The 23,798-nt window shown below is 37.8% G+C and overlaps 1 protein-coding gene across 1 annotated transcript; it reads left to right on the top strand.

Annotated features, from left to right (window-relative positions):
* Positions 1-148: 148 nt before the first annotated feature.
* Positions 149-23,580, top strand: CIP2A (cellular inhibitor of PP2A). The gene is made up of 21 exons (XM_015877793.2): positions 149-356; positions 2,366-2,513; positions 3,575-3,687; positions 5,036-5,130; positions 5,527-5,623; positions 6,309-6,431; positions 6,580-6,725; positions 7,308-7,383; positions 8,232-8,459; positions 8,925-9,084; positions 10,087-10,228; positions 10,943-11,042; positions 11,874-11,992; positions 12,608-12,800; positions 14,603-14,677; positions 14,761-14,871; positions 15,633-15,829; positions 17,266-17,379; positions 20,011-20,093; positions 20,569-20,708; positions 21,765-23,580. The coding sequence occupies exons 1-21, from the start codon at positions 255-257 to the stop codon at positions 21,933-21,935; spliced, it is 2,733 nt and encodes a 910-aa protein (XP_015733279.1). The 5' UTR covers positions 149-254; the 3' UTR covers positions 21,936-23,580.
* The last annotated feature ends 218 nt before the right edge of the window (positions 23,581-23,798 follow it).

Genomic DNA, 23,798 nt, shown 5'->3' with positions numbered 1-23,798 from the left:
ACAAAGTATACACAATAAAAATCTGACATCATTTGATGCTTATAACTTCTAAACTCCGTTATTTTGTAGTAGGGATATACAAGTAGTATTTCACTATGGCCACTCCCATTCCGTGCCCCCGGAAGGAAGATGGCTCCCGTCGTGCCCCGCGGGTAGGCGGGCATTCCCGTTCAGTGTCGTCAAAATGGCGGCGGCGGCGGGAAGTACGAACGGGATATGCTGCTCGAGCCTCTGAGGAAGCGTTTCTGGGCGTCATGGATGCTTCAGGTTGCATGAAATCCCTGCTCCTGGCAGCCACGCAGTACCGGGCTGCTAAGACGCCGTCCAACGTGGCTCTGGTCCAGCGTAACCTGGAGGTGAGAACGGAGCGGCTTGGTCGGAGAGACGGGTTGAGCGCGTTGTTCGTTCTCTCGTGTGTCGGTGTGTGAGCGGCTCCTCTCGGCGCTCCTCAGTGCCCGGCCGCGGCTGGCTCCGCTCCGTGGCGGTCGGTCTGTGCTCTGGAATTGCTTTGGGTTCGGCCGGCTCAGCCTCTCGGCCGCGGCCTTCCCCTCGGCTCAGCGGGTGGAGACTGATAAACCGCCTGTTGGGGTCCTCTCCTGCGGGGCGGAGGAGGGAGAAACAGCTTAGATCTTTCCTGAACTCTAACAACCCTCCACTAAATCAGTTCCCTGAACACCACATCCAAATAGTTTTTAAACACATTCAGAGGTGCTGACTCAACCACCTCCCTGGGGAGCCCATTCCAGTGCTTAACTACCCTTTCTGTAAAGAAGTTTTTCCTGATATCCAGCCTGAACTTACCCTTGCAGAACTTGAGGCTATTTCCCCTTGTCCTGTCACCAGTGAGAAGAGACCCACCCTACTCTCACTGCAATCATCTTTCATGTATTTGAAGAGAGCAATAAGGTTTCTCCTCAGCCTCCTTTTCCCCAGACTAAGCAATCCCAGTTCCTTCAGTTGCTCCTTGTATGGCACATTCTCCAAGCTCTTCACAAGCTTTGTTGCCCTTCTTTGGACCTGCTACAGCACCTCAATGTCACTTCTGTATTGAGGTACCCAAAACTAAACACAGTATTCAGGGTGGGACCTCACTAAAGCCGAGCACAAGGGCAGGATGACTTCCCTAGTCCTGCTCACCACACCATTCCTGATACAAGCCAGGATGCTACTGGCCTTCTTGGCCACCTGGGCACACTGCTGGCTCATATTCAGCTGACTGTCCATCCGTATGTCAAGGTCCCTTCCTTCCAGGCAGCTTTCCAGCCACTCCCCCCCAAGCCTGCAGGGTTGCCTGGGGTTGCTGTGACCAAAATGCAGGATCTGACACTTGGCCCTACTGAAACTCTTATGGTTTACCTTGACCCACTGATTCAGTCTATCCAGGTCCCTCTGTAGTGCCTTTCTACACTCCAGCAGATCAACACTCCCTCCTAACTTGGTGTAATCTGCATTCTTACTGAGGGCGCATTCAATCTCCTCATCAAGATCACTAATAAAGATGTTAAATAGAAGTGGCTGCAGTACTGAGGCACTGGGGACACCACTTGTGACCAACAGCCAGCTGGATTTAACTCCATTGACCACAACTGTCTGGGCCTGGCCATCCAGCCAGTGTTTCACCTAGCAGAGCGAACACCCATCCAAACTCTGGCAGCCAGCTTCTCCATGAGGATGTTGTGGGGGACAGTGTCAAAGGCTTTACTGAAGTCCAGGAAGACCACGTCAACAGCCTTACCCTCATCCACTAAGCGGGTCACCTTTTCATAGAATGAAATCAGGTTTAACAAGCAGGATCTACCATTTGTAATCTTTTCCAGCCTCAGTGATTCTGTGATTAACTTCATCTATTGTAGAAAAGTACAGGGAGGATATGGGGGAAAAAAAATTACATTGTTCTATCATGCATATATAACAAAAGTCCAGTTATGTTGCTGTGCAAGTCTGTCACTTTTACTATCCCCTTAAATGGGCTTTCCTTTAACTCAAGGTTCCATTTTTCATTGTAATTGTAGAATTCTCACTAAACAGCACAATCTGTTACCACTGATCTTCAAGCAGAATGAAACCTTTGTATTTCAGTCCAGTTCTTCAGAAAACAGGTTATTGAATCAAACTGAGTACCACAGGTATGTACCAGAGATGCATACAGAGGAGTAGGACCTAGTTTGTTTTTTGTTTATTTTTTATGTTTAAATTTACACAATACAAACCTGAGCGTCGTACTAGATTGACAGTTATGTTCTCATTCTGTCAGATTTGGCAAAAATCTATGTAATATCACTTTGTACTATTAAATACGCTTTGTATAATGAATACTCAGTAGCAGTTAAGTAATTGAGGTTTTTTTTTCTCCTTTTATCTCCAGGTTATCTCAGGACTGAAGCTTACAAGATTATTTGCTTCCAACCAGATTCTCCCAAGTGAATGTCTTAATTGCCTGGTAGAACTCCTTGAGGATGCGAATATAGATCCTTCTCTGACATTGTCTTTGGTGACTTTACTATCACAGCTGGGTAAGGTTTGCACTATAACATTAATCTTGGATCTGAGAAAGAGAAGACAGATGTTGATTCTGTGGCATGTGTGATGAACTTCTTGGAAAAACCAGAAGTATGAAAAATGTATAGCTTTTGAAGTGCTTGCCTGGCCCACCAGACAATGCATACAAGATCAGATAAGGTGTTAAACCACTGTTCAAAACAGATTTGAAGTCATTATTGTGAAACGACAGTGTTTTGTATTTATTAGAATTGCTCTAGACCCATGTGCTTCAAATCTCCCAGGTTGAAAATAGATTCTAGAGCTTTTCATTTGTTTGTTGGGGTTGATTTTCTTTCATAGAAGTGTGACTTCTTCATTTATCTATGGAGCTCTGTGCTCACCATAACTGCATATGTAAGTTATGTGTACGTGGAAAAAATTCTCTTATCTCTCAGCTTAGGCTTTCTTGGTAGATGTGGGTGGTTCTTTGAGATTCAAGTTGCTTAGGATGACTTGTTGTTTATCTTCTCTTTTTTAAATTTTTGAAATGATTACTGTAAAATAATACGTTGTTGGGGTTCGTAATCCAACCTTTTGGATTTGGAGAACTTTAAGAATCAGTTATCCTCCAATTGTTCTATTGTTTTATCTTTCTTCCTTGTTTGCTGTGTCTTTTCCATGACTGTTTAAGCAGAACAGGTTTTTTTTTGTATTACTATTGCTAGATAACCTTATCAAGCAATCAGTTTTAGTCTGCTTGCCTATCTTAGCATGCAGAAGGAAACTAAGTTCATTGATTTCGAGCTTTAAAGCTTCTCAAGATTTCAAATTAAGTTGAAACTTTGTAGTTGAAACTTTGTCATTGTCCAAACATCTCAAGGAAAAGTCTTAGTGTTTCAACAGACTGTGAGCTCAGAATTGAGGTGGAGATTCAAGTGTGTAGGAGCTGTGATTTATAATAGTGAAGTATATGTGGAAAACTGATGAAAGGCTTTAGGTTATGCTTAGATCAGTCACTAATACAATAATTAGTTTTGCTGTTGCAGAGGATTGTGGGTTGGTGGTTTATTCTTCAATAATTCTTAAATTCTAGCTTCAGACAATGAGACAAGAGAAGCTCTTCGGGACACCTACAGTCTGACCAATGTGCTGGCAGGAGTGGTTCATCGAAGTTCTACTAATCTTAGTGATCCAGTCTTATTACAGGTAACAGGAACTAATGCTTAATAGTTGAAACAAGCTGGTTGTTTTATTTACTGTGTGAATCTAGCATGACAGGATTTTAGCACTGCAGAGTTCTGTGTATTCTGTCTGTAATATTGCTTGTACTTCTTACCTCTTCTAATTCATTTAGAGAAAAAAGAGAAATATTTTTAAACTAGAAGCTTCTACTGTGTGAAACTACCAGTTGAGGGCTTGGAAGCTTATTTTTCATTCTGTTTTTCATTGTATTTATTTTCAGTGAATATGCAACATCTCCCAGTCCAATTTCACCAACTTGCACCTATAATTTCTGTGCGCTCAGCAACAAAGTTGGACTTTCTTTTTTCCTCATACGTGGCTTTGTGTTCTCAGTATGTGTTTGCTGGCCATTTGTGGTCACATCTCTTTTCTTTGTAAGGCAAACAAAATATCGGTGGGAAGATGAGTCAAGCATCCAGTGCAGTATAGAATATTTTTCTGATGTTTAGCATACTTCTCAAAGTATTAGAAGTTCCAGAAGCTTTAAGAATCCCATTTGACTTGTCAGTCAAGGGGGAAGACTTTCTAGCCACCAAGTAAATCCATTTATAAGCCCCTTAAGCTCTTATGTCAGCTATTCTACACAGTGAGATTTCAGCTGCTATCCTTAGCTATGCTGTGGTTTTTATCATGTCTGAATATACTTGTGTCACATTTAAATAAGTTATATGACAAAAGAATGCTGAATGAAAGACAGTACTATCACAGTATCACAGTCTGGTGTGAGTTGGAAGGGACCTTAGAGATCATCAAGTCCAACCCCCGGGATTTGAGCCTCCTGTGTAGCAGTGTGACACTTCTACCACTTGCGCCACAGGGGGGATTCGAACCCGGGCCTCTGGTGTTGCAAGTGGCATTCCTATCACAACGCCAACGCAGATCATTAAATCTGTTGTCAGTCCTTATGGTACAACACACCTGTTTTACTATAAACGTACTTCCTGCTAGAGACTATAGAATACTTTGGATTTTGGTGAAACTTCTAGGTCTTTCACTGGCGGAATGGACAATTGACTGATGAGGAAAAAGGGGAGAATTGGATGGGCTAAAGTTGACTCTCTGCCAAAATAAAACCTTGCTAATATGTTTGGTCTTTTACTAAGTACGTGGAGATCAGTGTGGTAGGATGTTACTCAATGTGCTTACAGCAGCTTGCCTAATTGTGATGTTAACATCACAACTGGAAAATGAATCAATTTGTCGTGCTTTATCTCTCTATTCAGCTTCAGCTGCAAGAAAATACCTTATGTACTTAACATTCTTCAGTGAGATGCTGTAGGAAAGGCATGTGAATAGCTTTTTATTTCCTCAGAGTATTCAGTTGCTGCAGAGGCTGACCTACAACGTTCCAGTCTTTTGCGCTGGTGCCAACATCGATGAGCTGATTTCATTTCTAATGCATCACGTGTAAGTTTGTGTTCACTTATCTTTGCTCATGGGAAATACCTGGCTAGGTTTCTAACCTTTCTGAAGCCCATGAGCCTATTGCACTAACGTGGTCTGCAGAGGGTGCTGTGATATTTTTGCTCTGAAGTTACCAGAGATGTTTCTGAAAAACATGTTGTTAAAGGTTATTAATGTGGTGGCTGTGCTACTGTAGGTGTCTGAATATTAATAGGCTTCTTAGCCCACCCCCAGGGAGGGGAGCTAACAAAGACAAATGCCAGGAAAAAAAATCATCCCTGTCACTGTAAGCATGTTTTCTCTAGAATAATACAAATTGTGCACAAGTCTAATGACTATTAAAGGCATCTGCTATAAATGAAAACATCTTTGTTTAAACCTCTGGTTTTCTCTATTAAGTCAATCTACAGAAGATGAGCTAACAATACCGTGTTTAGGACTTCTGGCAAATCTCTGTCGTCACAACTTACCTATTCAAACTCAGATAAAATCTTTGGTAAGTGTTTTGTTTCTCTCTGACGTAGGGGTAAGAGTGAGTTACTTACTTGAGCTTTTTTTTTGCAGCAGCAGTAATAATCCTGTCCTTGTTGTACAGTGTTTTGTCAAACGATAGTGGATATTTCTCTCATGTTAAGGAAAAAAATCAGCAGAACTGAAAGCTGTGTGTTTTCTCTTGTTGCTGTGTTGTTGCACAGGCTTGTATTATGCATTCAGTTACTGCTGCTGTTCTCTACAAGTGAAAGGTGAACCTGAAGTTTGAATATCTGTTCCTTAGAAGAATTAAACGTTGTAGTATATATATATATTTTTCCAAGCTGCAGTAACTTTGGCCTGTAAAGAGATTTGCTTCTTCAAAAGATAAATCCATAAAATACCACTGATCTTGATGTCAGGTCAGGACCTTTGAATCTTCGAGTACACATCCATATCTGATCTACACAGTCTGTCTGTTCATCCATCAGTGCAAACAGCTTATTTCCTCAGTGGAGGAATATAAATTCATCTGCATGATGGCAAATGTTGTACTACTTACCTTGGAAGAATTGCAGAGGAAAAAAAGGAATTGTGTTATTATTATTCATTATTTGTATCTCTTGTTTATACATATTTGCAATATGTAAGTTTGGTGCTCTTACAGAACAAAATAAAATTTGTAATACCTGTGCTTCTCTGCATTTTAGAATAACGTGAAGAGTTTCTATCGTGCCTTAATAAGTTTCCTGGCTCACAGCAGTTTGACTATGGTTGTATTTGCACTTTCAATATTATCAAGCCTTACTTTAAATGAAGAAGTAGGAGAAAAAGTAAGTGATATTTTGAAATCACTTTTATTTTCAAGTTGTCAATAAATCTATTGACCACACTCACAAAATAATTGTAGCTAATTTTAATGTGCAAGAGACCTGAGCAAGCAAAACACGTTTGCATGTGTAATTTTATTTTTCCTTTCAGCTCTTTCATGCACGGAATATCCATCAGACTTTTCAGTTAATATTCAATATTGTTGTAAATGGAGATGGTACTCTAACAAGAAAATATTCTGTTGATCTACTTATGGATCTCCTGAAAAACCCCAAAGTTGCAGATTATCTTACCAGGTACGGCTTCATTAAAATTCACAGCTGCTTCTTGAGTGTTACTACATGATTAACTGCTGTATCTGAAGCTAAAGGATTCTTGTGTTACCTGTTTTACACAGAACCATACATCAAAACCTGTTCTGTAATTGCTGCTTAAGAAATGCTTAATGATTGTGTTCAGTAATTCTCAGTATTGGTGGTCAGACAATCTGATGAAATAGCTATCATGGTATTTTTTTGTAGTCCTGCAGTATTTTGAAGTGCAGTAGTGTTGTCAAAGTTATAATAACTTTCCTGCAGGTCACCACGGAGTTATGCAAAATGCTTGTCTACTGGTTCTGCACATTCAACTAATAGAACTTAGTTGCTAAACTTCAGTCCAGATCTCTAGCAGTAAAAATACTTGTTCTAATTCTGAAAATATTTTTAAAATTTACCTCATATGGCACTGAAATTACACCATCAGAAGTATTACTCTATTTGAAGCGTTGGGGGGTAAAAAGGAAACTGGACACAGGTATTCATTACTTGAATGCTGTTAGAGATTGATACCAAATTCTAAACTATTTTTTTCCATCTTTCCTTCCATGTGTGCTGTAGATATGAGCACTTCACCTCATGCCTTGGTCAGGTATTAGATCTCCTTCATGGAAAGGATCCAGATTCATCATCTAAGGTACTTCTTCATCAGAAGAGCAAGAGGATGCAACTCATAATATAGTTCCACATCTGTAGCCATAAGTAGATGCCTTGTGTGTGAGGGCTGATAATGAAGTAAACTGATATAAAGACTCTTTATTGACCATACAGTGTTTATCAGCTTAGGTCTAATTTTTCAAAAGACAATATGTTTGAATTTTTGCTTGGTGTTTGTTTCCTGGTAGTTCTAAAAACTTAGAAATACATTCTTCCACAGTATTTGAACAATTTGATGCCACGTTGGGTTAAGCAGTTCACTGCTGCATTCAACTTTGTCTCACTGCCACCCTACGTAATTGAAATATCAGCTACGTGGTGCTAAATGCTAAAATAGGACTTGCCCGGAAAATGTTTCAAAGATCTATGTTGACTAAACAATCTTAAACTTTTCTAATGAAAGCATTTTGCTTCATGGTAAATGATGAAAGCTAATGTTTCCATGTGTGTGGTTTTTTTTGTTGTTGTTGTTGTCTGTTGGTTATAATTTAGAAATGAGTTGACACAGAGCTTGGAGCTTTCGAGGGGTCTTTCATCTTCATCTCATGGCTATCTTTCCGTATCTCAGAATAGCATTTCTGCAGCTGATAGGTTATTAGAGAGCAGTTGGTCCTTTTTCTTTTTTATTTTTGATCAGTGGCCTAATGGACTGTGTTTCTGCTGCTGACTTGACTTTAAAGAAAGAAAAATATCCTTCACAGAATTTTAAAATGTCAAGAGCAATTGTTTATAACTTAGATATCCCTTTAGATTTGTGCTATGGAGTTGCAATTTCTGTATGAGTAATTGGTTTAAAAGTATTTGAACTCTTTCATTCACTTCATACAGATCTTAGAACTGCTGCTTGCCTTCTGTTCTGTGGTAGAACTGCGTCATACCCTGCGACAGGCAATACTGGAACCATCTGTCTTGCCAGTCTCTGGAAATACCAGATTTGTGACTCGCTCAAAGACTTTTGAACCATCTGTTTCATTGGTGCATTTGTCAAACCAACCATTGGAAGGCTCTGAAGACTGTTCAGTTCTAGCACTGCAGCTATTCAAAGAGGTTTTTGAGGTACGAATGCTAATGATTGAGTTTAAAGTACTTCTGAGGTGCTGTATTTTTGCTTTGATTGATTTTTAAACTTTTATTAGTGTTTTACCTGAAAAGTAGGATGTAAAAAATATACCAGAAACATTTTTAAAATTCCATAATTTGTCAAACATCTGTTTTTAAACACATTAAAAATGTATTTTGAAGACTGTATTATAAATATATCTTTTTTCTGAAAATTATGTTGGCCGTTCGTGAAGCAGACACAAAACTATTTAATACTTGTTTTCAAGGACTTATAGAAGTGTGTTTCTGCTTTTTCAGTGTTATTTGTTATACTTGCTTCTCCAGTATGTTACTGATCATATGTCTTAAACCTGAATTGCCCTGGGAAAGCTTGAATACAAGCTGAATGCAAGAAGTAGAGTAGGCTTGTCTTCCTTATTCTGTAGTTCTAAATATTGACATAAAATTTGTTTATTACAGGATGTCATTAGTAGCGGGAACAGTGCCTCAGCTGAACACTTTGTGGATCTTTTGCTGCCTGTTCTTCTTGATCATCTTCAGATGCCAGAACAGACTGTGGAAGAGCTGTTAGTGAAGAAAAAGTGTGAAAGAATGGTCAAGGCAATTAACATCCTCACAGATATCCTTTTTTTATGTGCCTATTGTCAGTTAATTTATTACTTCTCCACTATGATCTGTTCTAAGGCATTAGAAGAAACATCCATCTCAGCTCACTCTAACAGCTGTTAATGGCAATAACTGTACTGATCTTACTTAGGACTGTCATATTGAAGGACCTTTAGTAGCTTTATAATTGCTGTGAATTTATTCTGTGGTTCAGGGATTCCAAATAAGGTGTGCTTGTTCAACAGAATAGAAGCACTTTACAGATGAAAAACATAAGTGTTTTCTACAAGAGGCATTTGGGTGGCCTTCTTAATTGGTGTAATATTTTGGTCTAGCTAAGTCCATTGCAGTGTCCAGCCAAATATGGTGACGGTTTTGATCAGTGGAGCAAGAGGAAAAATAATGTGAAGTTGTTCCATTTTATACTCCCTGTTTCTTTCATTAGAATGTAAGAGCAGTTTTCCTTTTTCACTTTAACCTCCTGTCTGTGACAGGATTTGCACCACATTTGGTGTGGTGTTTGGTGAATAAGCAAATGCATCATGTCAACTTCTAGCATCCAGCTATGAATTTCTTGAGAAACATGCCACCTTCTGCTTCTGTGTTGCTTTTTTGAATTTGGTGTCATGAAATAAGAAGAACATAACTGCGGGATGTAGTCTGGCATCTCAGCTGAATTCTGTGAAGAAGTCTCTTGATTGGCTCTCCCTTAAAGCTAGTCCTTTCTTTAGGTACTGATTGTTCAATCCCTCTTGTTCACATTCCTTATGCAGTTCATATTATTGTAGTTTCCTTGGCTGTCTGTTTCCAAGTGCATACTTGATTTAGCTCAACAGAGCAGTTGAACACTTGGCTTGTGTGTTAAGCATGACTAAGTGGTTTATGCAGTTGGGCTTCAAAAGCATTTTTGGAGTATATCATGTTTTGGTATGCTAGCTTCTCTTTTATTATTAAAATAATGCCTTACGGTGCCAATACCTAGCATAGATCAAGTTTTATTCTTAACTCAGCCTACTGCTTTGTAGAGATGATGTACTGAAAATGCACACCTCAAAGCTACTGACTGCCAACAAATGTGTGTCTCTAATTGAACACCAGTTTACCTATAGTGGGATCGATGCTGGTTTTGGGACAAAGGTAGTGGACTCTAAAATGTGGTGAGCACAAAGATTTATCTAAAATTTAATTTACTTAGACTTGTGTGAGAGTTGCTATATTGTTCCAATAGTAAGTATACCACAGTTGAAATTACTGTTTAAATGCAAATAATTCAGTACTGTTTTAAAATCAAATTTAGTATTTTTATACCAATAAGATGTAACATGCTAGTCAGTTCAATGAATAAACCTAGCTTAAACATTCTGGTATTGCTTTGTGTGTAGGTTGGATTTCCATTTATGTGGTACAGTGATTTTTTAAATCTCATCCAGAACTTTATCTGTGTTGTTGCTTATCAGAAATGATGTCATCCATCATCAATGCTGGGGAAAGAGGAGAGGGATGTGGTTGCAGTGGGGGAAAAATAACAACATACAACAGAAAACACATCCCTTCAGTTCAGTGTCACTGATTTAAATGTCAATAAAACTAATAGTTATATGCCCAATAAAATAAAATTGACCTGTAATTAAAACCTCTTCACTTTCAAGGTCAAAGTGCTTTAGCCTTCACTGCTATCCACGCTATGCTGGAAAATCTCAGTAGACCATACAAGGAACTGAACGATCTCTCATGGTATTAGCACTCATGCCTTGCTAGAGATAGTTTATTTATGATGGTACTTATTTGCTTTGCCTTAATTTATTCATCAGTGGTGATCTGACAGATTTCTCTGTTTTTTTTTTCCCCACTTTGCTTTTGTATATTAAAAGCAAACTTGCTGCTGATATTATTTTGAAAACGCTTGAACTTATGAGCAGACTGAAGCAGGATGTACCTGGTATGGAAGTCAGTTTCTACAAAATCCTACAGGTATGAGTGTCTAATAAAGTGTCTTATAAAGGGTATCTGTGAAGGAAAGTACTATGGAACTGTAGCCCATCTAGCTCTGAATGCATGCTTATCTCTGACAAACTAAAAATTTTAGGGAAAAGCTACAGTTCTTAAAGATTGTTTCATGTTAATTCTTCTAAAACACGGCTAATTTGCTATTACAACTCTTATTTCAGTAATGCATGTGAAATATTTCAATAGCCTGGTAAGAATTATCCTTCTAAGGCCACATTAGGATTGCGGTTTGAGGGTACTAAGTGAGGGATAAGTAAAAGTTTCCACAGCTATGTAATTGAATAGCTTCTGAGGTTATTTAGCGTTAAACATATCCACCTACTCTGTGACTGCACAGTCAAGTGTTCGGTTACTGTTGGTCAAGATGCTTGCTCTGTAGGTAGAAAATAATCTGGGTAGTCAAGCATTTCATACTGTTTGGGAGAGGTTTTTATTTGAAGAATGGAAATTGTTTAGCAATGAGCATTTCACAGTTATCAGGAAATCCTCATAAAACTTCAGCTTGTGACCCTTTATGATGAAAATCAAGCAGATGAAAACTTGAAGGAATTATGTAGTCTCTTTACTGGTCATGTGAACTGAAGAAAACATATTTCTAAACACTCCAAAATGTGGGGGGGTTTTTTGTTGTTGTTTTTTTTTTTTTTAATTGTTTCATTAACCTTAGTATTCTGAAATATAGAGCATCTTCATCTGTTCTCATAGGCCTTGGTGTTGAGAATTCTGAGGTTGGTTTTTTTTGTTGTTGTTTTTGACTGTTATGTATTGTTCTGACCAAAGTGGTTTCTTGTTTAGGATCAACGCTTGATTACACCTTTGACGTTTGCTTTAACATCAGACTACAGAGAACAGGTCCAAGTGGGACTTAGAATATTGTTTGAGGCTGCACCCTTACCAGATTTTCCTGCTATTGTGTAAGTTTGTTTTTGTGATAATCACAGAATCACAGAATTGTAGGGGTTGGAAGGGACCTCTAGAGATCATCGAGTCCAACCCCCCTGCCAAAGCAGGTTCCCTACACCACATCACACAGGTAGGCATCTAGGCGGGACTTAAATATCTCCAGAGAAGGAGACTCCACCACCTCCCTGGGCAGCCTGAATCTGATAAGATTATCAGAATATCAGAATTATCAGAACTGATAAGATTATCAGAATAATCTGATAAGATTTCATGTTTTGTGACCTTAGTGATGCTCAAATTTCTTGACATATTACTTTCAGTTTATATGAGGCAGAAACTTCAAAAAAAATTGTCGTTTCCTTCTAATCTACAGGTAAAAGACAGTAGTGGTTTTAGAGGCTGGAGGAGATAGTACTGACTGGTACACAATTAACATTGGATCCTTGACAATATAATAGTGACTTCTGTCCCTCAGAATTAACCTTTCTCAACTTTGTGTGATAATGCAAATGTAACTATTCCTGTAGACTGTCTTTTCAATGAAAGATAAGTTAATTGTGCTGTGAAGTATTTCTCATCTTCAGTCCTTTGGCAGATTATTTTTAATATCACTTATGTTTTCACAGGCTTGGTGAAAGCATTGCTGCAAATAATGCTTACAGACAACAGGGAAAAGAACGTGCATCAAAAAGAATTCAGCTGCAGTCACCCTTGATCAGCAATGTTACAGTGAGAAGTTCTTTATCTTGTGTTAATGGTGATGAATCCACAACTTCAAGTATTCAGGAATTAATACAAAAACTTCATTCTGGACTAGAGGTTAGTATTATTTTATGTTATCTTTGCTCAATATTTGACTTTTTAAAATCAGAGTATTAGGCTACAGCGTGTGTATCAGTTGAGCTCAATTTATCTTCCTACCTTTTTTAGAGTTTTTTTACTGAGCTCCTGAGCCAGAGGTCAGTGATGTTTCTTTGTACAATATCCTAAGTTGGGCTCCCTATAGGAATTCCCTTCTCTGGCTGGGTTTCCCACCTTTTCCTAGATGCTGGGTGGAAGTAGGTGTCAGATTTAGTTGCAAGCAGCTGAAGCTGCTGGAACTTTGTATGGGAAATTGGTAATCACAGCCTGAACCTCTGATTAATCAGCTGAGGCAAGTTTCGGGTCAGCTGTGGGAGCACAGGTGAGAGTAATTGAGCTGTGCTCCTGGAAGGGGTGGAGCTTGACTCCACCTCCTCTAGACCTCATTTAAGGGCTGACCACCACTGAAGCAGTATCTCTTTGAGATTGCTCCTCGGTGGAGATTGCTTCAGCATTTTCCAGCAGATTGAAGGCCCCTATTGGGTGAGTCTTTTCTTTAAATAACCTTTGGATACTTATCACCACCTCTCTTGTACCGTCTTTGCGTTATTGTCACTACACAGCACTGTACAGATGTGTACAGGGAGTTCCCTTCCCAAGTGCTTGGCTTTGATACATTAATGGAAATCAACACAGTCACAGTACCTAATGGCAGCAGCTTACATTATCGTGACAGTTCATGCAGCACTTGTAATTTTTGAGGTAGAGAAAACAATGGTGTTTAGTGAATCTTTTCTTAGGCCTTCTAAGCAGTAGAGTTTTCCTTTAATAGTGCATTAGTTAAAAATCAATTTATGTAATCACTTAAAATACCTGATACTTCATCTTAACATGTTCCACAAGGCTCAAATATGTATAAAAACATATTAATCACTTTCAATAGTATTATTGTAGAGAGAAAATAAAGGGATCTTACGGAAGCTCTTCTTGTAGTCAGTCCTATATGCTTTTACATGTTACTTCAACTTTGCGAGTAGGAAAAGAAACTACAGAGCAATAAAATTAGCTGAAAACTGGAGCTATGTGGGAGCAACTGTTAATATGCCAAAATGGTGCAGAGAGGGTGCATTTTTAATAGGTGTTCATTGTATGAACAGAGAGATAGCTTGCACTTGTTCACAGGATAGAGCACGTGAACGCCTCAAAATTAGCACTGTTATAGTACTGTCTAAGTTAAAAAATAATAATAACCTTGAGTTACCCAGTTATATTCTTAATTGACTCAGGCATATTCTAATGAACACTGACTTCTTGAACAATAGTTGTGAAGTACTCCTCTAGTAATTTGATGGATTCAGCTAAAAATTTCTGTTTTGGTTAAGTATTCTTCCAGAACTATTCACCTCAGCCTTTTCTGATGGTCTACATGCTGAGAAGGCTGTATATTGTAAACAGTGTTTTCATCTTTGCATTTTTTGTTGTTGACATTGAAGCAAATGTTCTATGAGGGGTTTGCTAATTCTCTAGCGAAGAATAGAGTAATGGGAACAAAGTTAGAGTGGTTATATTATCTTTACATGGTGTATGACTGATTTGACTTGATAGGCCCCTGCCTCTGAAGATGATTATTCACCCTAATAAGTTTATTTACAGACTTTCTGCAAGAGTCAAGTGAACGTAATTAAATAGTCAGAAATTAATATTAAATTAAAAAACTCTAATGGACAGATTAAAGTTCACAAAACTAAGCTTTTAAGACACGTTATTTTTCCAAGTAAATGCAGATTTACAGCAGCAGTAATTGCAAAACATTTCCACAGGTTAAGGAACCAATCACTGACATGAGGATTTCTGACATAATGGATATCTATGAGCAGAAGCTTTCATCGTTAGCAGTGAGTACAACCTAATGTGTATAGATACGATGCTGTTGGTAGTTTCAGATTATGTTAATTAATAACATTTTTCCTTTGTACAGTCAAAAGAAACTCGGCTGCAAGATCTTTTGGAAGCAAAGGCTCTGGCTTTGGCTCAGGCTGACAGGCTGATGGCCCAGTACCGTTGTCAAAGGGCCCAGGCAGAATCTGAGGTGAGTGGGATCTCTTTCTCAAATTCTGGTATCACAGAATCGTAGAATGGCCTGAATTAGAAGGGACCTCAAGCATCATCAAGCTCCAACACCCCTGCAGTAGGCAGGGCTGCCAACCTCCATATCTAATACTAAACCAGGCTGCCCAGGGCCCTGTCCAACCTGGCCTTGAACACCTCCAGGGATGGGGCATCCACAACCTCTCTGGGCAGCCTGTTCCAGCACCTTACCACTCTCTTGGTAAAGAACTTCCCCCAGCATCCAACCCTCCTTCAACTTTAAACCATTTCCCCAGTGGTTTGGGGCAAAGTAACAACTGTCTGGGTAGCTTTGACTGTATTTGCACGTGTGGAAACTCTACTGCTTGTGCCTTTTAATTAGTTGTCATTTCATACGAAGATGAACTCTCAAATGCATACAGCAGTGATGCAAGCTTTATTTGAGGTATGTTTTGAAGGTTCATGTCTGTTATTCAAATACAGATTTGATAATTTGGGTTGCAGTTTAGTGAAGCCATATCCAAACTATATCAGATTTTACTTCCTTTCTTGCTTCACCTCTAGCACTGGATATAGAAGGAGCTGAAGGAATTTGGAATGAATGGATGAAGTTGTATTTAATATGAGGAGAGAGAAGTTGTTTTCTTAACATGGCATTTTAGTGTTAGATGTATGACTTTAAATATGCCTATTGAGACACGACTTATAAGACAGAAATGTTTCTAATTTCTTTTTCTTTTGGGGGATGTTTTCCACTGAAAGGCCCGAACTCTTGCTGCAATGCTAAAGGATGCAGAACGAAAAAATGAAGAACTTAATGTTTTGCTGAAAGCTCAGCAGGTAGAATCTGAAAAGGCGCAGACTGATATTGAACAGCTCTTTCAACACAACAGGAAATTACAAACAGTTGCGGAGGAACATGAAATGCTGAAAAAATCATCAATTGATCTTCTTCAGAGGTAAGAAGCTCAGGATCTGAAAGGAAATTTGAAATGTTCAGCTAGAATGATGAAGGTCCTGGTTAAATTGGGTGAGATCTGAAGTGGTAGATGTTAAAGATCTGATTCGGGAAATGACAAGAATTTTGAGTATTGCTTTCTAAAACAAACCATCAGTGCTTAATTTCTAATGGTTTTACACCATGTTCTTGGCTTTTTCCTTTACCTTATATGCTGTTTTGATGACGTGCTATAAATTGTCCAGAGAAACAGACAACAAAATGAGTCTGTGTAAGGTAGGACTTTTCATCTTTGATTGCTTCTATAGTAAGCCTGACTGGAATCAAGTGATGTATGGAGGAAAGATGTACTGTGTGTGTCCTAAATTATTTATGAGCATTATTTCCTTAGGGTTGTAGGCTAAAAAACGCACAAGGCGTGGGAAACATAAGAAGTACGTAAGGGTAGAAATTTCTTATGGAGAAATAACATGTTTAGGAAGAATAAAGGCTCGAAAGAACTTTGGCATCTCAACTTGCATGAGTTGTTTTCATCACTAGGTGTCAGCAAGGCAAAGAAGCTGGTAAAATTGAGACCAGTTTGCTTGCTTAAAGGTGGGTGCAGGAGTTATATTAGAAATTTTGAAGTCATGCATCTGCCAGTAATAGCAATTGAGGGAGGAAAAATGTTTATTCAGGAAAATCCATAATGGACAAGATGCATACATCTAGTATAGTCACTGTGGAAGTTCCTCCTTTTCTGCTTGAGTTGTACGTAATTGTATACTCTATGAGCAATTGCATGGAATAAAGCGTATTTTAATCTGTTATCTAAAAGCTGTAAATTTCCCAAGTAGGAATAAAAAAGCTTAGTGATTTTTACATTGTATTTATGAAGTAAAACCTTGCTTTCTCAATCTGCAGACTTTAAGTGCTGTTCCTTAAACATAACCAGAAAGCTGACATGGGAGGAGAGAGTTTTCCTTTCAGAAAGTAGTAAAGTGATTTGCTTCAAGTGTGAGATCTGCCTCAAACTTTTATTAATAAACTTTACACCATCTTCAGTATTTTCAAGTTCTAGAACTAGAAACTTGAGCACCGTAAAACTGGTGCTCATAAAGTGTCTCAGAGGATCTCTTAAAAGGTGACTACAAAAAGTTTATATCGTTTTGTATGTTTTGAACATTTAAATAGATCTGTGGGGGTTTTTTGTAGTTGTGTGGGGTTTTTTTGTTATTCCTGAAGAGTTTTATACTGGAGGAAGGAGGGAAGATCATTACTAATTAATGAAGATTGTTCTGTTTTTTTTCCCCAAGTATGTACTTTTAAAAAATATGTCTTGTTTTTAACTTGAGGAATGACTGAACAGAAGAATTCAAGTATTTTTTGACAGGCTATTAAACTAAAAGCTCTTCAAAAGCACTTATCTTCAACCATAGGCCTCTAATTTATTTGTAGGTATGAAACAACTGAAAGACAACTTAAAGATCTACAGATTACATGCAATTCCCTAAATAAAGAAATTGAAGCAATGAAGAAACTAAATGAATCACTGAAGCAGCAGAATGACAGGTAAGTTAGATTCAGTCTCTAAGCAAATTAAAGAAAAATAGTAAAATGAAATAGCACTTGAGCATTCAATTTGTCAGTTATCTGTGCTTCAAGTAGCATATGAGAGGTCTATTATCCATCGTATTTGAATGGTCATGGCAGTCTGGTGAAATTCCCACTGACTGGAAAAGGGGAAAAATAACCCCTATTTTTGCAAAGGGAAAGAAATAATATCCAGGGAACTACAGGCTGGTCAGGCTCACCTCTGTGCCTGGCAAGATCATGGAGTAGATCTGCCTGAAGGCCCTACTAAGGCCCATGGAAAATAAAAACAATATGATTGTTGTTAACCAACACAGTTTCACTAAGGGTAAGTCATGCCTGACAAACTTGTGAGAGCAGTGAGACACTGGAACAGGTTGACCAGCCAGGTTGTGGATTCAAGGCCGGGCTGGGTGGGACTTTGAGCAACCTGGTCTAGCAGGAGGTGTCCCTGCCTGTAGCAGGGGGTTTGAACTAGATAATTTTAAAGGTCCTTTCCGACCTAAACCATTCTGTGATTCTAAGTGTAGCTAGAAGAAGTTATCCTTTAGAGTTGTTTTCTATGTGTAAATTACATGAGAATCTGTATTAGTGACTTTTATGATTTTATCTTTTCTCTTGTGCTGGTTTGGAGCAGGAGGGAATCCCCACAGACTACAGCAACAGTAGGAATTTAAAAGACAAATGAAAACAAGGTTCTTGTTGGGAGAAGGGGAGAGTGTCTTGGTAATTGCTGAATTCTTAAATGTTGTGAGCCAAGATTTTCATATATTCCTTTTTATCTTACAAGATTTCTCTGTGACATGGTCAGATAGCAGCAGAAGTGTTTATATGTTATGTTTGTCTATTTCTCTGGAGAGGTTCAGGAGCCACCAACCTGTGTGACCCTCTGTAGGCAGCCAGTTTTAACAGGAGGGTTGGATCAATAATCTCTAGAGGTCCCTTCCAACCTCTACAATTCTGTGATGCTGTTTTCTGAAGGAAAAAGTGAATGGGGGGAAAAAGAAAGAGAAACAGAGAACCTAATAAATTAATACACTTTAAAATTACACTAGAAATAGTGATGATCAACATTACATCCTTGGTACTTCAACTATAAAGCTAGCGCTACTTCTTCTTGAGAACAAATGATAACTTTTTTCCTTTCTGATGGCTTAAGATAGAGACCTGGTGTATCTTTCACCCACATAACGAAATAAATAGGGCTCTTATTTGAGAACTTCATAGTTTCATAGTTTCGTGCGGGTTGGAAGGGACCTTAGAGATCATCGAGTCCAGCCCCCGGGATTCGAGCCTCCTGTGTAGCAGAGCGGCACTTCTACCACTTGCGCCACAGGGGGGATTCGAACTCCGGGCCCCAGTGTTGCAAGGCGGCGTCTTTAACCACTGCGCCACCGGGGCACACATAACTTGTTTGATATGTAATTTTGCAGAACACATTTTTTAAATATGCCTACAGTCAGACCCTATATTCACTTCAGAGATAAAGTGCTATTGCTAGTTTCACTTTGAAAGTTCATGTTATCCTTCCAGCCTCTTGCCTTGTTAGTGACTGAGACTGCTCTGACTGCTGCCTTGAATTCTGATTAGAATAGAAAACTGTGAATTCAGATGCATTTGCTTGCTTGTGAATAAATGTGGGCACTTACTTTCATGAGAGCAATATGCAGCTGGATTGAGGAGGTATTCTGAGAAGGCTCTCCCTTTTTTTAAGGCAAATGGGTTAGCAGTTGCTGTATAAATATTCTTGAATAGTTACATAAAACAGAATGGGCTATTCTTCTCCCCTTTTTTTGCCGGAGGCTGCAGATAAGAAACTGGTACATAGTAAGTGAATAAACAGTTCAGCAAGAATGACAATAGGTGTCATCTAAGTGGGGCAAATGGGAGATGGAATATGCCTTAGAAGTTATGCTAGCTAGCACTGGAGACAATAAATTAACTCAATGGAATTTGAAGTGCTTGTGTTACAGCTGTAACACTGGTGGATGACAGTGCCTATATATTTTGTGAGATTCTAAATATTATTCTAACTAGTAAAGAGTGCAGTAAGCCCATATTTGAGCTACAGCGAGGTCTTATGAAACTCATTTTATTTTGCTGCATGTTGCACAACTGTCTGGAAATGTTCAGAATGGTATCAGAAAACCTTTATGCACAGATATGTTTATGTAGATGGTAACACTTACCTGAAACAGGTTTTAGTAATGGCATTAGCGATTCAGGAGCATACTAAGAGCTAAAAGCCCATGTCGTCAGTTGTTAATGGCAGTGAATTCTGAATCAGGTTGAAAGGTGATTTCATTTCTGCCATGAATGCATTGTGGCTGTAATCAAGAGCCAGTTTCTGGTGTCTAGGCTGTAGGAAAAATAAAAACATTTTCAGTAGTTTCCATGTTATTTTTTTATTAAGGGAGACAAATAATCTTCATGGCAGGGAAAAAAGAAAATGTCTGTGCTCACACCCTGCATATTCATTGTTTTGCTGATCTGAATTTTAATCTTGTGACAAGAGTTACAAATGATACGAAAATAATTCTAGCTTCTTAGAGCAAAGGAATGGTGATATATTTTTCTTTGGGAATTAAAAATTTCTCTCTTCACTATTAGGACTGCTGCACAGTTGGTAGAATCTGAAGAACAAAGAAACAACCTACAGCAACAGCTACATGATAGAGAAAGCAAAATAGCGAGTAAGTCATTTAACCAAAAGATCACTAGATCTACAAAGCTTTATTAAAAAGATGTTACGTGCTGTAGAAAAGCATCAATGTTTTTCTTAGTAACTTGTAAATCTAAAAGGTAGCCAGTGATGTGTAATTTAGCAGTTGATGTGACAGATATATCTATAGTTTCTTAAATAGAGAAGAGCATATATTGATTTCACTAAATCCATACACAGCATGATTTGGGCTTTGAGGATCTCTTCGCAGCATGTCCGTTTGACTTATTTTCCGTGGGAATTGCAAATTACAAGAGTTCAACTTAACTCTTCAGCAGGTACCAGAAAGTAACTGCTAAAACTCAGCATTAGGTGGCACTACTCAGTAATGCACTTATTAGCAGCTATGTTCAGTATTAAAAATACATGAGTATACTTGTTTCTGAGGCAATACAGTATTCTTTTAAGATGGACAACCGATCTTTTAACATGTTGGTTTTTGTAAGGCTTGCAACAGAAAATAAAAGTTCAGGAAGAGAAACTGAAAGCTCTCCATAAAGAAAAAAACAATATGGAAGAAACTGTTGATGTTCTTAGAAAGGAACTGAGCAAAACAGAACAAGCAAGGAAGGAGCTGAGTATCAAGGTAAGGAATTATTTCCGCCAACACTCTAGAAACTGGAATTTTAAGTATCTATATAACTGATCGAGTTGAATAATCATTATTTCAGTGTCGAAATAACTAAATAAAACTAGAACTGACCCTATGGTGAAGAAGAATTAGCTTTTTATTATGTACCTTTTGAGTTTGGAAAAGCTGAGCTTGAATTTAAGAGCAAAGTCAGAGTATAAGGGCTGTGTGAAGCATAGTCTGCGAGTACGTAGTATTTGGAAAGAAAAGAAACCTGTGGCACAATATTAAATAAGTAAGCACAGCACATTCCTTTTTAGTTTCTACTTAACTAACTCAGACTTCACAGTAGATGTTACTGTTTTTTTTTCCTTCCCCTTTCTTATGATCTGCATTAAGATACTACATATGAATGTACCTAAACACTTCTGATTTTCTTCATCTTTGAAATTCTAAAGAATACCTTCTCTCAAAGCAGAAATAAAGACCAGTTTGGCTGTACTACAAAGTTAACAAGATAATGTGTGGATTTTTTTTTTCCTTGTTTGTTTCTTTAAAAAATCTCCAAAACCTCAACACAGCTTGTATGTTCTTGCTTATCATTAATACTCCAATGTGTATCCAATACACTCTCAAGGTACATGAAAACTAATTAGAAATCATGAAGTATGCAGTCTTTCAAAGCATTAATGGTATTCTCGCTCCCTAGGACAATGCTATGTAGTGGATAGCACATACTTCCCATCTTGGTAAATATTTATCAGTGTGTGGACTGCAATGAAACATGGATGGATGAACCGTGAACATTTCTGTTACTTAAATGGGACAATGATAATGTGGGGTTTAGTGCATCCCATTGGTATACAATGTTTTGGTGTGCATCAGTTGCTGTAAAACTTCCTCGTATACCAAATGTACACCTGAAGAAAGTATTTCTGAAACAAGGTTGTAATTTTAAAATCAGTTCTTTTGATTGCTCCCTTAACTCATCACCAGACTACTTAGCTTTCACTGTGTATGTTTTTTCAGTTAATGATGGAGTGAATAGTAACATCTTGGCTGTTTCTGCAGGCATCTTCTCTGGAAGTTCAAAAATCCCAATTGGAAGTACGCTTGGAAGAAAAAGAAGCGCTTGTAAAATTGCAGAAGGAAGAACTGAACAGACATTCTGCTATGATTGCAATGATTCACAGTCTGAGTGGTGGCAAGTTAAGCACAGAAGCAGTGAACCTTAGTTTATAGGGCTCTGTCATAAAGGTTTTAATAGAAAATAAATATGAATTAATGTATATTTAAAAAGTTTTAAACACGAAGCTAATATACTATCTGGCTAAAGAAGAGCCACCTAAAAACTGAAGTAGTTCAATATCGATTGAGAATAAAAGATAGAATTATGGAAGTTCTTTTTGAAACCACTGAGCTACTGTACAGCAAACAGATCTTCTGATGAGCTTGGTAGAACTATTATTTATCTGTACTAGCACCTGGATGTTACTGTTGTTGGTGACTAACCTTCCCAAATGGATAGATAGCAAAATGGGAGTCACTCAGCCTTTTTGTTAGTTTATTCTGCTATTGGCTATCAGGAAAGTATTCTTCATAGGGTAAGCACTTTCATCATTTAATCTTGTTAATTTTCGCTCTTCTGAATACCACCTATTATTTGTGCAGAGCTGCTTCCTGATGCCTAAGGCACAAGAATAGAAATAAAATGGATTATTTAATTAGAATGCATTATACTGAAAGCTGTATTTGCCAGCATATTAATGCAAATACTTCCTGAAAAATAAATGTGTGGATGTGTTTCTAATTTTGAGGAGATTAATTTGAGCAAGCAGATCACTGAATTGGAGTGATTTCTATTATTAATTTTTAGTAGAATCATTTTGGGAAAGTTTGCTAAAATGAAATACATGGATTCAGAACTATTTTTTAAATACTAGATAATACTTTCATAAGCCTGCATCGCTTTTTATATTCTTTAAAAAGATTCTGCACTTTTTTTAACAGTCTTATCTGATACACTGTTAACTGTTGTCAGAATTGCCACTTTCTGCTCAAACAGAATTTCATATATTGCTTATAGTATAACTATTTAGGAAATTTCTTCTAAGGTGTAATTTCATGTGAAAAATCTGGACTTGAACTTGAGTTCTTGCATGGCTGAACACTTTCCTGTCCTTAGTTCAAGTATGACATGAATGTCTTTTAGCAGTTGTCAGAATTACTTCATTAATATATGTGTTTTGGTAGAACTAACAGAGTTTATTTCATATATATCCTCTTCTGTAGCATTAGTGATTTTATTTGTATCTAATTTGTAATGGCTAGGTCTCAAGACACCTGAGTTTCTTATCTTCCTTTGTGTCATAGATATTTTATTGTATCTGCTCAACTCATGACTAAGTATAACCTTGTGCATTCAGTTGCAATTATACGAGTCATATGAATTGCATCTATTTTAGCCTGCTTCTAAACTGTACATATTTTTATGACATAATGTGTACGGCTTTTACTTGTGGTTGTTCTGGTCTCTGTGAAGACTAGGTGAATAAAAAACAAATTGCTATGTGTCCTAAGTATTCTGTTTAAGTGAGGTAAATTAGTAAAACACACAGTTTGGCTTCCTCTTTGCATAAAACATGGTTATTGCTTAAAATGGTCAGAAAATAAGTGTTAAAACTGCTGAGTTGAGTGTTTCTCGTTAACTATGAATTTCTACTTAAGTGTAATGGATTAAGAACTTTGAGTGTCAAAATAAGTTTGCAGACATTAATTCATTACTATTTCAGTCTCTTGGTCACAAGAAAGAGGCAGCTGAATGGTATTTTTTCCTCACTTTCTGCCAGAAACTACTCCTAAAATAAATAAATAAATAGATCAAGTAGGAAATGTCAAGCATGTTACTAATTAAACTGATAAATGATGGTTTAATTTTGATTTCAGATGATGGATTGGAGGGCCAAAATTACGTGCTGCTCAACAAAGTAAGGTTATACTTTTTGTAAGGCTCATGGCCCCAGAAAATAAGTGATGATGAACCCTTGGAGTTTGCATTAGAGAATCCACACTAAAAGGCATGGTATACAAATAACGATTGTTGCT

Source organism: Coturnix japonica, chromosome 1 (assembly GCF_001577835.2).
Source record: "Coturnix japonica isolate 7356 chromosome 1, Coturnix japonica 2.1, whole genome shotgun sequence".
In the NCBI taxonomy this organism is placed as follows: domain Eukaryota; kingdom Metazoa; phylum Chordata; class Aves; order Galliformes; family Phasianidae; genus Coturnix; species Coturnix japonica.
The sequence above is the reverse complement of the archived record's forward strand: the minus strand, read 5'-3'. Positions and strand labels throughout refer to the sequence as shown.

Excerpts from the sequence above, each read along its gene's own strand:
- CIP2A (XM_015877793.2), top strand. The coding sequence starts at position 255 with ATGGATGCTTCAGGTTGCATGAAATCCCTGCTCCTGGCAGCCACGCAG. Across the intron at positions 5,624-6,308 it reads AAACTCAGATAAAATCTTTG|AATAACGTGAAGAGTTTCTA; the intron begins GTAAGTGTTTTG and ends TCTGCATTTTAG. Across the intron at positions 6,432-6,579 it reads ATGAAGAAGTAGGAGAAAAA|CTCTTTCATGCACGGAATAT; the intron begins GTAAGTGATATT and ends TTTTCCTTTCAG.